Below are 13689 nucleotides of genomic sequence, written 5' to 3' on the forward strand. Positions count from 1 at the left end.
TATGATTAAGTTGTCCTGCCAAGACTTGGCAAGAATTAGGACCCTTACATGTAGAAAGCCCAGTTAGCTACATGCCTGGGGACTGGAATGTACTGATTGGTTAAACAGCCCCTTGGGGTTCAGTTCTAACCAAAAACCTCACTGAAATATGCCAGCTGCTTTCTTAGCTTCATCAGCGCAGCATGTCAAGAGCTCAAGGCTGGTTTTATTTTCTAGAGTGGGAGGTGCCAGATTAGAAAAGCTATTACAAAAAAAATGTTTTAAAAAACACGAGTCCGCAAGATGCCTTCATTTAGCACGTTTCTGGGGGAGCATCAGGCAGGAATATTAACCATTCAGCCAGGCTGCGTTTGAGAAGGGGGTGCAAGAAATAAATGCTCACCCACGCGCTGTGTGGCTTGGTGACTTCTCTGAGCCTGATTCCAAGTGAGGAGCAGCCCCCTGACGGGAAGTTCTCAGTAAACAGAAGCTATTTTTACATTTTAATCTTCAGGCTTTCTTATCCCCAGTCTCTCCTGGACTTTTCTCCTCTAATTCTGTACCAGCCAATTCTTGCCTTCCTTCGGCAAAACCCTGTACCCCCCGGCACACAGACACAGACGTGCACACATACACGGGCACGTATACACCCGTACACATGGACACACACACACACCACACACCCTGCTCTCTTCTCTGCCTGGGACTTTCCCCACCTCCTGCTTCATAAGACGGTTCCCTCAGCCCTGAGCTCAGCGCCAGTGAGACTCCCTCCAAAAGCCTTGCTCACTCGCACTCCCATCTCCCGGGCTGGGCTGGGCTGGTCCCCGGCTCTGTGGCCCAGAGCCCTGCTGTGCTTCTTGGTAGAATGTGGCCCAGTGGAACCTGGACCTCTCCACTCCTAGGACTAAGCTGTGTCCATCCAGGAAGGCAGACCATGGATTTACCGGTCCCTCTGCTCTGGTGACCAGACGCAGGAGGTGTCTGAGATGAAATGATCTTAAAGCCCACGGTATTTTTATTAAAAGGAGGATGGACAAAAGAAAACAGGACCAAACCAAGAAGGAGAAGGGGCCGCCCGGGGCGGGGCCAAGGGCTGGTTCGCTGGCCTCTGCCTCCCCGTCCACAGCTCCACGGCTGGACGGCTCCTCCCCCTCCTGACCAGCCAGCCCCCCGCAGCCCCGCGGGACTAGCCCTCATGTTTGGGAATAGGGATCCCCTGCAACCCTGGCCATATCCAATTCGTCTGGACAGAAGTAGGGAGTCCAGGGGTGGGGGTTTGATCGGGGCCACAGTCAGCAAGTGACAGTGCATGTTGCTCCCAGCCACCCTCACGTGACCAAGATCCTGGAGAGAACTTGCAGGCAAGTCCTGGGGTAGGAGCCCGTGGGGGGTCAGTTTTTCCCCAGGGAAGTTTGCCATCAGGGGCAGAGAAAGGTTTTTGGTGTCTGGGCATCTGGAGTTCATCACTGCCGGGAGATGCGGAGGAAGGAAGGAAGGGGAGGCCACCCTCAGTCCTAAACAGAGTCAAGACCGAGGAACTTAGGCCTCGGCTGCCGGGCACGGGGGTGAGGTGTCCGGATTGCTGTGGAGAGATTACGTCGCAAATGTCAGGACCATAAAGCAAATTCTAGCTACTTAACGAAAAACGATTTAAGATACTGCGGCTGGGATCCTACCATTTGCTGGGCTGTCTAGAAAATTCCTCTATAATTGCTGTTGAAATCATCTCCCCAGACACAGCAGCGTCACTGCAGCCACAGCTCGAGGGACCCTGGTTCTGGCGCCGTGCAGACCCCCAGCTCCCAGGCCGTCTCCTGGGCCTGGTCGCAGCCTCCCTGCTGGTACGAGCACCACGTGGGCACCCGAGCACCCAGTGGTCTGTAAGCCGGGGGGTCATCCATATCGCTCTTCACAGAGGAACGAAAAGGGCCCGTGACTCGTTCCCGGGAAGCCCCTCCTGGCGTCGACACGACGGCTTCCCGGAGTGAAGGTCTGGTTTTGTATGTTTGTTGGCTGGGTCATGCCGGAGTCAGTCTTGCGTTCACCGGCCCCACCTCCAGCCTGGCAAGTCCTGAAGCTTCCTGGACAAGGGTCACTAAATAGCCATCGATGACTGTCCTTTATAAAATATCGAAGGGAAACATTTATAACAGGAATAACAAAGGGTCGTATCGATGTTTTAAAAAGAATCACAATAAATCAGTGAGGACAGGTCAAATGACACAATTAGGAACATGGATTAAAAAGTAGGAACTGGTGATTCACAGATGAAACACGAACAACAAACGTGTGACAGCACGCTCAGCCATGAAGTCAGGCAAATGCAAGCATGAGGCAAGATAGATTTTTTTGCGTCTCCGTTTTACAAAGTTCAGAGGCTTGCTGTTGTCCAGGGTCAGTGGAGAGATGGCCACCATCTGCACCATAGGTGGCCAGATGAGTTGGGACATCCTTTGGAGGTGGCAATTTTTCTGACCCAGGAACTCCACTTCTGGGAAGCTCTCTGTTAGAGAAACTTTGCACGTGAGAGCAAACACATTTGCACAACTACATTCGTCATAACACCGCAGTGTAGCAACGCAGGCTGAGGGAAACCGCCCGACGTCCACCACTGTCCACCTGCAGTGGTTTACACCGGGGATGCCAAGAGCCCTCAGACAGGACGAGGAAGCTGTGCACATGCTGACACAGCCAGAGGCTAACACAGAGCATTAGACAAAAGGGCAAGTCGCACCACAGCCCACAGGCGGTGTGCTGTGTCTTTCTAAGATGCAAGGTTTCCACTGCTAACCTCTTCAGCGTCAGGACGTATCTCAGAACCGATGGCGCCTTGGGAGAGACAGCTGGCAGTGTGCTGGCTCTCTCACCGGAACGCGAAGTGGATTTGGCAGTCTTGTCATCCTGGATTTGATGCTATACCAGGAGTCTGACCCTGCTGCTCTGAAAAACAAACCATCAAACCACGTCCGTGTGTTTACGTAGCTGTACGCTCTAAATCTGCAGACAGCTGTCTGGAAGGACGTACCCCAAAGTTATCAGTGGATCGGGGTGGGGAAGAGGAGTCGGGTGAAGGGCCAAGTTCACATGCGCTCTTTCTGTTTGGTTTGAGCTTTACAACAAACACATCTCCCTGTGTTGCTTCGGTGGCACCATCTTTTGAGACCAGGGGCTGGTGACCCGGGTGACAACTCCCCACCTGGGAGTCGGAGGAGGGGAGGCCGCAGGCCGAGGAGGCCAGAGGCCCTCCTGGCTGCCGAGCTAGTCTCGTGTCTAGAGCCTGGGTTTGGGGGGCGGGACTGTATCCTGGGGCGGGGAGGACTCTCCCCCAGAGCCACCCAGTCATGGGTACTGCCACAGAGCCTGCTGAGCAGCACACCCCTAATCCGTGCCCTCCAACCCCAGCCGGGCGCTCACCTCCCCCGGCCCGGCCACCCCGCCAGTACCTGGTGCCACGTCAGTACGTCTCCACCTGACAAGGGGCTCCTCTGGGGCAGGCCTGGCGTTTGTCCCCTTTCGGCCCCTCGCACCCTCCTGAGGCTGTGGGCTTGGGCCGGTTGGTCCCTGGCAGGCTGGGATGCCCGTGTGCACCTTCGCGGCCCCTCCTCCGACCTCTCCTCCCCATCCGCCGCCTCCGGGGGTGCCCCAGCTTTCACCTCTCTGCTTCTGCCTCCCGGGGGAAGGAGCCACCGCACCGAGGGCGGAAGCGATGCGCTCCCTTATCTACCACATAGACAGACGCGCAGACGGACAGACCCAGAAGGAAAATCAACGCTAAACCCAACGTAGAGCAAAGAGCGGTCACTGCTGGTGGGTTTTTTTTTTTTTTGCAAGGGGGGGTGAACTGAGTGGAGGGAGGAGAATAAGAGGTTTTCAAATCACTCATTTTAACAACTATAACAAGGCTTATAAAATTTATTTATTAAATAAATACAACAAATAGTAAAAAGCATCTGTTTAAATCCCAGAGTATGGGAAAGAGGAAGCTGGTGTGTGGGTCAGGGGAGGGCGGAGAGAGAGCTGGGACCACCAGCGACACAAGACGTGTCAAGCGTGGAGGGCCTCACAGGAGTTACTACTTAAGAGGAGAAGCAACGTTAGAAGGATTTCCTGATTCCACCTGGCCGTGGGCTTGGAGCTCGCTGCCATCCTCCCTTCTGAGATTCTGAGAAACCAGGGCTCAGCGCGCAGAGCCCTGTTCGGATTCCAGGGGGAACGTGCGCCCCCTGCAGGGCGAGTTATTTGACTCCATGCTTCACGCACGATGAGAACTGGGCTCACCCACCGGCCACCGCGCTCACTCTTGCCAGGGGGGCTGCTTTATGCCGTGTCCGAGCTAAATTTTAGAAGCCGTAAAATCACCTTATAATAAGTCAGCGCTTACCTCCTAACGAATGTCTTGTCTAAAGGGATTTAAGGCACAAGGATGGGAAGAGGAGATTGCAGTGAAGAACGAGACGCAGGCTGAGAGTCAAAGTAAAGATTTATCCTTGTATCTGAATGTTTTGGATCTTGCAATTTGCATATACAAAGAATTCAGCGACATCCACTGGCATTACAGTCAGAGCAAGATCAAATTATAAATGTAATAAAAGAAAAAAATGGTAGTTGAAACTGAAGTACATACATATATTATAAAGATTGCACATAAATTAAACACAACTCAGGTAAGCAAAACTGAAGTCTCAGTTACACATACATTTTTAAAAATAACATGGGCATGTCTCCGAACGCTGAAACAGAGGTGTCAGGCTCATTTTAAAAAGTTTTTAAAAACACATAAAAATACCTTTTAAAACACTGGTGTGCATTCTTCACTCGTATAGCACGTGGAGAAAAACCGCACAGCGAGTCACACAGTGACTGGTAAAGCATGGAGGTCAGAATGGTGGCCTCCTAACTCCTATTTGGCGTCTGAATGCAAAGGCAGGCAGCAGAGAGAGACGGCTTCGCCAGCACGGCGCCGTTTCAGTTATGTACACGGACCTTCTTTGACCAAAGGGAGAGAAGAGAGAACTTTCTGGGCCAGACAGACAGGACACCGAGTCCCAGAGTGCCCACCAAGACTGTTGGACTGGGAGGCGGTGTCAGAGGCCAGGAGGCTGCTCTTACTGGGCCTCCTGTTCAGGCAGGTGCTGCCCTGAGTGCAGAGGGGGTCCTGCACCCAAGGGACCGTGGCTTCTGCTATGTTTTCCGAACCACGAGGGCCGAAGTGCAGTGGACACGGGGGTGGGCCAAGGGAGCAGAGGAACACACATGGGCGCTTTCCTGACGGCACCCCCAGGAGGTCTGCCTTAATCTCAAGATGAGAGATGCCACTTAGACCATTAAGGGGCCTGCAGGATTCTGGCGAAAGGTTCCTAAATCTGACCCAAAGACATGCACCTCGGCCCTGACTCTGGACCCCATGTTGCCTTCACCCCAAACAGCGGCTCTGTTTCTAGGCTTCGGTGCTCACCCAGTCTTTTCTCTTCCCCTGTAGTCAAAGAAGGGCTTCGGGCTTGGGATTTTAACAATGACAACAAATGGACCACCTGGCGGGTCTTGCAAAGCACTCTCCGTTTTCCTCCCCGGCCCAAATGCATGCTCGTGTGCCCAGAAGGGAGATGGGCACCTCCAGCTGTGTGTGGCCCAGGGCAGCAGCTGGTGGTGATGGCAGCGCTCGCAAGTTGTGCTTTTGTCCGTCAGCTGGGCGCCTCCTCCGGCCAGTGGGCGGGGCTCGGAGGTGTGGTGGAAGCTTGATGCCTTGGGCCTGCTATTGGGACTTAACCGACCCTGGGATGAAATGAACACTAGAAATGAACACGGGATAAACAGGGCGATAGGAAGGTGCAATCAGTTACCAGTGGAAATGGCAAGTAAGGCCTTTAGACTCATATTTCTTTTAAAAAGCAAAAAAAGTACCCCCAAATGCGCATGTCCAATGTGTTCAGAAAGGTAGACCAGATGTCTTTTTGGTATTGTGCTCATCTAGGCACCTGAATGTCCCAGACTGATCGCTGTTAGATTAAACCTTTCTACATGCATCCTTTCCCCTTTTTTTTGGTCCCAAAAGCCAATCCCATCTGGCTCTGGGATCATTAGTATCCAGTGCCAGAGGTCTCAGTAGTAACCATTCAAAAATAAGTTAGCCTTCAGATTAAGGATTTCTCTTCTTCTTTTATTAAATATTGAGGAGTGGGACTTAAAAACTGTATAAATCTAGATTTCAAGATTTCTTTTCTTACAGTCTTGGTTTTTACAAGAGACCTTCAAATACCAAAATGCTTCTCAAGAAGTTTAACGCAGAATTGCCTGTGGCTGTTCTGTTTCTACCAGGCGGGCGCTCTTTGCTTCCGTGAGCGTGAGATGTCTGGCTCTACCTGACCTTTTGGAATGGGAAGTGGTTCTTCTGTCACGCGAGTCTCAGAGAACCATCTGAGTCAAACACCCAGACAGACGGACAGCACGAAGCACCGTGGGAGAGAAACTCTGAGGGCTGGTTTTGCTGGACCCACAGCTGTGGGCACATCAGCCCTCCAGCCTTCCCAGCTCACCCATCCAGCCAAGACGGCACGCCACAGCCTTGAATAAATGCATTTCTAAGTATTAATAATAGTCACCAACTACTCTAGTGTGTTTTAGACCTGGACTCAGGTTGTAAAGTCTCCTTTGATCTTTAAATGCAAAGATAAACCACACGGGTCGAGATTAAGGACTGCAACATCCCCTATTACACTGCATCTTCACCAAAGGTTTGCCTTCAAAAACCTGCTGCTGCTCGGGGCTGTGAAGTCGGTATCAGGGAAGCCCACCTGCCACTGATTTCTGAGTCCTCGACTGTTTCCTAACGACGCTGTGGTTAGTATCTTGTGTAAATAAACACACTTGGCATGTTAAGACTTCTAACAGTTAGAGGTGCTGAATGTGTGAAATTATACAATATGAATCTAATGAAAAATTAAAATATTTTTACTGATTAGCAGAAATATATATTTTATGGGATATTATTTGAACTTATACATTATTCCAGTTTTTAAAAGGGATATTTGAGATTTAATAACTGCAAATGGCCTTTAAAGCATAACAAAATATATACAAAGAAATTAGGAAGGATATTAATGCCAACTATGAAATAAATTAACATGATTTTTACAAAATATACTGACCATTAAATTAAAAAATATTTTAAGGCAGGAGTTTTCATTTGAAATTAGCATAATCAGAAAATATATCAATAAAATCTTGTACCACTTTGTAGCAGAATTCATACTGTTCCTGAAAAAGAAAAGCAAGAACACATTAAAATAATGTTTTTAAAATATGTGATTGATTTAATTAGGAGAAACAGTAACAGGAAGACATAAAAAATCTGATTAGTAATTAAAATACTGTATGTACCCTAATACACATTGGCTTCTGTTTCCTCACTTAGTTTCTAGGCACATGAACACTTCCAAATAAAGCTGTTTTTCTACAGAGAAGATGTCCATGTTTAGTTGCACCTTAGCTGAGTGTATTTAGGACAGTCTTGGTGAAAGATTCTTTAGGTTTTCATATTTAAACGAAAAAACAACTACTTTTGAACTGGAAAAAAAAAAGTTAGTGTACTTAGCATCAAACTTCATAATGTAACAAAAAGTAACCTATAGAAGTTAAATAGGCTAGGACTATAGATTGTTCTCAAGCCGAAGTTTACACTACAAAAGGGACATTGTTACATGTAAGTGTTACTAGGATGCCAAGGACAATGCCTTACGTCTGCATCTGTGTAAGGCTCTTAACCTATTTCAACACTTGTACAGCATCTGACTCCTGCCTTCCCAGAAGCTCTGTGAGGTGGTTAAGACTAGAGCCAGGTAGGTGGCAGGTTAATGGGGGACCAGCGAGCAGGGTGTGTGGCACCCCCAATAATGGGCACTCAAAGGAAGAAATGAAAGAGATGGAGAAATTGTCGATGGTAGGACTCTTCAGCATGCCTACTGTGCATCTCAGAAAACCCTGTATACACAACATCAGCTGGCAGGAGGTGGACCCCGAAGGTTCGAGTAACAACAGAGGGCAGTAAAAGGTCTGGGTACTTGCAGACCCTGGTCATTTGCTGGCCCAGAGAACATGGCAGATGGGGAAGCAGGAGGGCTGAGGGCAGCTCCCAGCCCCCTCCTCTTCTTTCCCAACACCTTGGGTTCAACCTCTTCCCTAAATTCACACTGAACAAAAATCACAGAGGAGGATATAGCTCAGTGGTAGAGCATATGCCTGGAAGGTACGAGGCCCTGGGTTCAATCCCCAGTCCCTCTACTAAATAAATAAATAAATAAACCTAATTACCCGCCCCAAGAAAAACAACAAAAATTTACAGGCTTTCAGGTTGAATAAGGCCAAACATTAGCCTGACTGGCCCTTCTGAAATCTCAGTCCAGCTGGCCCGAGGAGGGGCTTGGCCTTCCAGGGAAAGAAAAGATGGGGCAGGAACCTCCTGTCCTGAGATTGCAGGGAAGTTGTTGGGAGGGCCAAGAAGGGATGGGGGGCTCCTCCCTTCCTGCTACTGCGATTGCCACCAGATCCTCAGTCCTCAGGAGGGAAGGCCAAGTGCCTGAGTCAGGATTGAGCTAGCAAGGAGAGTGAGTAGGCTGGGAGGGCAAGGCCTAAAGCGGGCAGCCCTGGGGAAAGGGACAGGCATGAACAGCCTTTAAAATTGCACTTGCGGGGGCAAACAATCACCGGATTTGGTGAGGCGGCATCTCTCTTGCAAACCGGAAGTGTGTGTTTTCACCACCAAGTGCAGGAGGATGTACAGAGCAACTGCTCACTGCATGGATTCCTTAAGCCCCCTGGACAGCGTCTGGAGGCTGAGTGAGACCCAGCCAAGGAAGAGTCCAGACGTACAGTGGAAGGCAGAAGGTTACAAGAACCAGGACTGGAAACGTCAGAGCTGCTTCTGAGCTTGGTCCGTCCGTAAATGCACACTGGGCTCCGGTGGAAGAGCTCACTCTGACACAGCAGCTAGGTACCAGCAGGGCCTCTGTCTCGGGGGTCTCATCATAGGACGTCCTGGATGTGCCCCTCCGTTCGTGTCCTGCCCAGGGGACAGACCCCAGCCCGAGGAGGAAGGAGGGAGTCTCTAAAACTTTACTGTAAACTGACTGGAACTTTCAGCTTTTTTTCTTGGAAACTTACCTCCCCCCCTCCCCCCACTTGAACTCTTTCAAAGAAACATACATCAAATTCAGCATCAGATGGGTCTCGACTCCTGTGGAAACAGGTTCTTACCAGGGTTTGCACCATATGTGGCCTCTGAAGTCGTAAACTCTTCACAGCTTGGAATACGTCTAAAAGCCCCTCAGCTTTGACTCGTTCCAGAATGTTGCTGAGCGCGATGAACGTCCCTGTTCTCCCGGCCCCGGCGCTGTGGGGAAAAAATGCTTGATGAGATGCCCAAACCAGCCCACGGGGATGAGAATCCACGGCCCCCAGGACTGAAGCAACCGTCACCGCAAGGATCGCGGTCGGGGTTTTTAACGATCACTTGCATGTGGCTTTAGCTTTGGACCAAGAGTCAGCAAATATAAAATCCCCAAGACACTTGCCTAATTACAACAGACAGACTCCTCCTGAGTCGCATCAGGACCGGTCATAAGGTTTTAACCTTGCAGAACCGCTCCCCTCTTCCCTGTGTAGACCACTGGTTCTCGGTGGGGCGCCGGGGCCAGTCACACCAGCATCGCCTGGAAACTTGTTAGAAGTGAAGCCCCTTCCCGGTTCAGGTCGAGGGGAAAGTAGTCCTGGCCCAGACTCTCCTTGCTGTGCAGGCCCACCTTCTGAGATGGGAAGTGCGCAAGGCGGGGTTTAAGGGGTCAGATAACGGACGAACACTTCCCAGCGATGGAGATCTGAGTCTACTCCATTTAAGATGATCAGTTGCTTGACAGACTGGATATACCCACAAGAGCAGACCCTCTTAGGAGAGAGAAAGCAGGCCTAAGCGAGGCGGGCTTGGCTGGCCTCTTCCAGGGAGCCCTCTGGGGATGCACGGCTGCCCTCTGGGCCCCAGAATCCCAGGTGTGGGCTGGTTCTAAGATTCCAGTCTCTGTGTCTGCCTTCCCACAGGTGGGATGCCCTTGTGGGTCTCATATCCCTGGTGCCCAACACGTGCTAAGCTCAGCCTGGGTTTGCAGAGATGGAACACCGAGGAACTCAGTTCCAGTTTATCCTAAAGGATGTCTGCGAAGGCGCCAGGGACTGCAAACCACAGCATGCGCTCCACCTGCTGGCCAGGCCGGAAGTGCGCCAGGCGGGTCTCAGACAAGGAAACAAACCCTCCCAGCTCAGCTGCACTTTGCTGGCTGCAGGGCTGGGTGCGGGGAGCGGGGCTGGGGGCGGAGTAGAAGGCACTCACAAAAAACGGGAGCCACGTGTGTGGAGAAAGGGACAGAAGCGCAGCTTTAGAAGCAAATTAGGACCCTCAGGATTAAACAGCACAGACTCCGTGGGCAAGAGCTTTGCAAGGGTGGCCAAGGCCCCGCTTGCAGAGGGTCCTGGCACAGAGGGAAGGGGAGCTGGCATGTCCCCAGATCTGGTCAGATTCAGTCTCTACCCCCGTAATGCTGTTTATCCAGGTGTTTGCTGGGGGTGCCTCAATGTGTCCAGGTGTCCCCACCCTCCCTACCCTCTGCCCGAGGTGTGTCCCTCTGTCCATCCCTCTGTCCTTGGTCCTGACTTGGGAGCTGGACTGAGAGGCTTCAGGATGGAGTAAGGCTGGGGGCGCTCCATTACGGACCCCGGCCTGGACATCCCTGAGCAGCTCAAGGAGACCCTCCTGTTTGCTGGGTGGGCACCTCAGCCAGGCTGTCTTTCAAAACAAAGACAACTGAAGTTCAGGGTTTGTCTGAGCTGTGCCTGGAAATTTTTTTTTAACACTTAAAAAGCAACAAAGAAATGTGTGTTTGAGTCATTTCCTGACTCCTCCCCAAATACTTCTGCACGTATGTTAAGATGGCCTTTGTGCACTGATGTAAATTTATTACATGCGTAAGGCAAGGTAGAAACTACAGGCCAGGGAAATTATGTTGCTGGGAGCAGTGAGCTGGGTGTGGGGTCTGCATCCGCCCCACCGGGAGGCGGCGCTCACCTGCAGTGCACGGTGATGGGGTGGTTGCCCGTCTGTTGCTGCTGCTTCTGCACAGCGGCGATGAGGTCGATCATGCCCTTGCCCTCGGCGGGGATCCCGATCTCCGGCCAGCCGTGGAAGTGAAACTGTCGCACCATCCGGGTCTGCTCCTCCTGGCGGGCCAGGGGCTGCCCGGCGGGAAGAGCGTCTCAGTGCTGCCCCATCACAGGCCCCTGCCCACCTGGGGTGGGTCACAGTCCGCCTGCCCTCCCAGGAACTCGAGCCAAGACGGGGAGCCCTCCCGAGGTCTTTGGTGGCCAGTAGAGCTCCCATCTGGCTGGCCTGAGGGCCCCAGTCAGGGTGTCTGCGGGCTGCGGTCATCTTAAAGCAGAAAGCTAGTGACGCCTCCTTCTGCGTGGGGGTCAGAACACCCAGAGGATGCGGCCCAGAGCCCCCAGGGACCTCCAGGCCCCCTAATGGGGTCCTGGGCACTCTTGCTTGAGAGAACAGGGGTCATCCTTTTTTCTTTTTTTTTTTTAAAGAAGGCAGGACTCCACTTGTCCCTTCAAGGCTGGAGATGAGTTTCTGAGTCTAGTGGCCCGGGTTGTTCTGTGACCTTTGGGCAAAGCCAGGCTTCACTGTACTGACCATCTTGAGCTCAGAATCAAAGGTGGGCATCTGACCCATGGCTGACACGCAGAGTTCCTAGTCTGACCAGGAGAGGGGCCCAAGACCCCATGGGGAGGGGGACAGCCGGGGACTCTGAAAACGGGCCTGGCAGAGGGCAGCAGAGCGGCCTCTGTGACTCCGCTAGTGCCCGATTCCCTCCTGCCCCTGGCCGCTGCTACTTGTCCTGAGGAGGGGAGGCAGTGGGATGCCTCTGGGAGTTGCCCTGCCATCCTCACGCTCCAGCAAGGAGGTGACACGGAGGTCACATTTACTACATCTGTCACTTGATAACGCGGCCCCCTACTGTCCACACTGACCACTGATATGAATGTGGGGCTCCAGAGAAGCCAGAGCAGCAGGACATTCTGGGACAATGACAAGCGGACCCCTGGGTGATGACTGCAGTGTGTTCTGTCCCCAAGAGATTCAAGGTCTTTGGCAACAATACCTGATTGAAGGTGACCAGGAAGTCTCGTACACTGATGGCTTCAGACAGGGTATCGCTCTTTATTTGGATCGTTATTTCTCCATGAGTCACTGAGCCCTCTGTTGGCCAATACTGGTAGCATTTATCCTTGGAGGATAAAATAAGAATTTAAGTCTCATAATAGATAATTTGCTGCTAGCAGTTTGGATGATATGATGCCAAATTGCTCTCAAACCATTTAACGTATTTTGTCCGACTGAGAAAAAAACATTACGAATACTAATGTGAATGCTATTAATGCCTGTTGATCAAGGGAACAGAACAGAGAGTCCAGAAACAGACGTGTGTATTTGAAACTCTGATAGAGAACAGAAATGATGTGACATAAGGGGGAGACCAGTCAATAAATGGAGCTGGGAAATCAGTTTTCTATACAGGAAAAGAGAACTGGATCCCTAATTCACACCCGACCTGGCCTGATATGACCACCCCAGCCCCTCCTGGAATTGCACAGTGTACACAACCTGCTCTATCATACATGGTAGCCTTGAACCTTAATGACAAACCAAGACAGTGTAAGACTTACAGTAGAAAACAAAACTGTGAAAGCCTTAGAAGAAAATGTCTTCTCATTGGGGGTATGGATTTGCCAAACAAGATCCCTAATGAGCTCACTGACTATGACACAAAAGACTGCAACATCAGATTATAATAAAGTAACTCCATGTCATCACCAAATACCAAGGGTGAATAGACAGGGAATTAACTGGGACAAGACACTTGCAACACATAACACCTAACAAGGCTCAGTACCAAGGAAATGTAAAGAAATCTTATAAATCAGTTAGAAAAGGGCAAAAACACACCAGAACAATGAGTGAAAGGCATGAACAGGCACTTTGCACAAGAGGAAATACGCGATCTGTAAACATACAGAGTGCCTGCCGCCTGACCTCAGAGGGATCAGGGCTGCAAATGAGAGGCGTGGAGAGATGACATTTAAACCTATTTAATTAATAAAAATGAGGATGCCAGACAACATTAAGGATGTCAATAAATGACAGTCATCGTGTCCACTTTGGAAACCATGACCTCGTTGGAAAGCTATTAGGAGCTACCTTGCAAATGCTTTCTCCAATGCAGCATTTTGTCTCTTTGCAACCTACCAGTTCCTTGTGCGGCATGAGACACGCACAAGATTGCACCTACAGCACTGTTTGTAAAACAACAAAATGGAATCAACACAAATGTCCTTGATGGGAGAGGGGACAAACGTATGGATGCATGATGTATAGTTCGTGCAGTGGTGTATAAGGAAATAACGATGAATAAGCCACAGTTACAGGCATCAATACAGGGAAATAGAATTTTGAGCAGAAAAATACGTACAGGAAGCCTACATACAGTGATGGTACCCTTTGTACAAAGTTCAAAAGCAGGCAAAGCTGAAGAGCAGTTTCTTTAGGAACATATCTATGTGTTATAAAAAGATTTTTTTCTTTTAAGGCTCAGAACACATCCACTA

At 50.6% G+C, this 13689-nt stretch overlaps 1 protein-coding gene across 6 annotated transcripts in view; it reads right to left on the bottom strand.

Annotated features, from left to right (window-relative positions):
• Positions 1-4444: 4444 nt before the first annotated feature.
• The window catches only part of PTPRE (protein tyrosine phosphatase receptor type E), a 146850-nt gene continuing 137605 nt past the window's right edge, over positions 4445-13689 (bottom strand). For 5 of the 6 annotated variants that reach the window (XM_032490661.1, XM_032490659.1, XM_032490660.1 and 2 more), the window contains 4 exons: positions 12186-12311; positions 11090-11256; positions 9232-9367; positions 4445-7236 (listed from right to left, as the gene is read on the bottom strand). In XM_032490661.1, coding sequence (XP_032346552.1) covers positions 7162-7236; positions 9232-9367; positions 11090-11256; positions 12186-12311 — 504 coding nt within the window. In that variant the 3' untranslated portion in view covers positions 4445-7161. The remainder of the gene's footprint in view (positions 7237-9231; positions 9368-11089; positions 11257-12185; positions 12312-13689) is intronic. The other variant, XM_032490657.1, reaches the window with a different exon arrangement.

This window comes from Camelus ferus, chromosome 11, assembly GCF_009834535.1.
Source record: "Camelus ferus isolate YT-003-E chromosome 11, BCGSAC_Cfer_1.0, whole genome shotgun sequence".
Classification (NCBI taxonomy): domain Eukaryota; kingdom Metazoa; phylum Chordata; class Mammalia; order Artiodactyla; family Camelidae; genus Camelus; species Camelus ferus.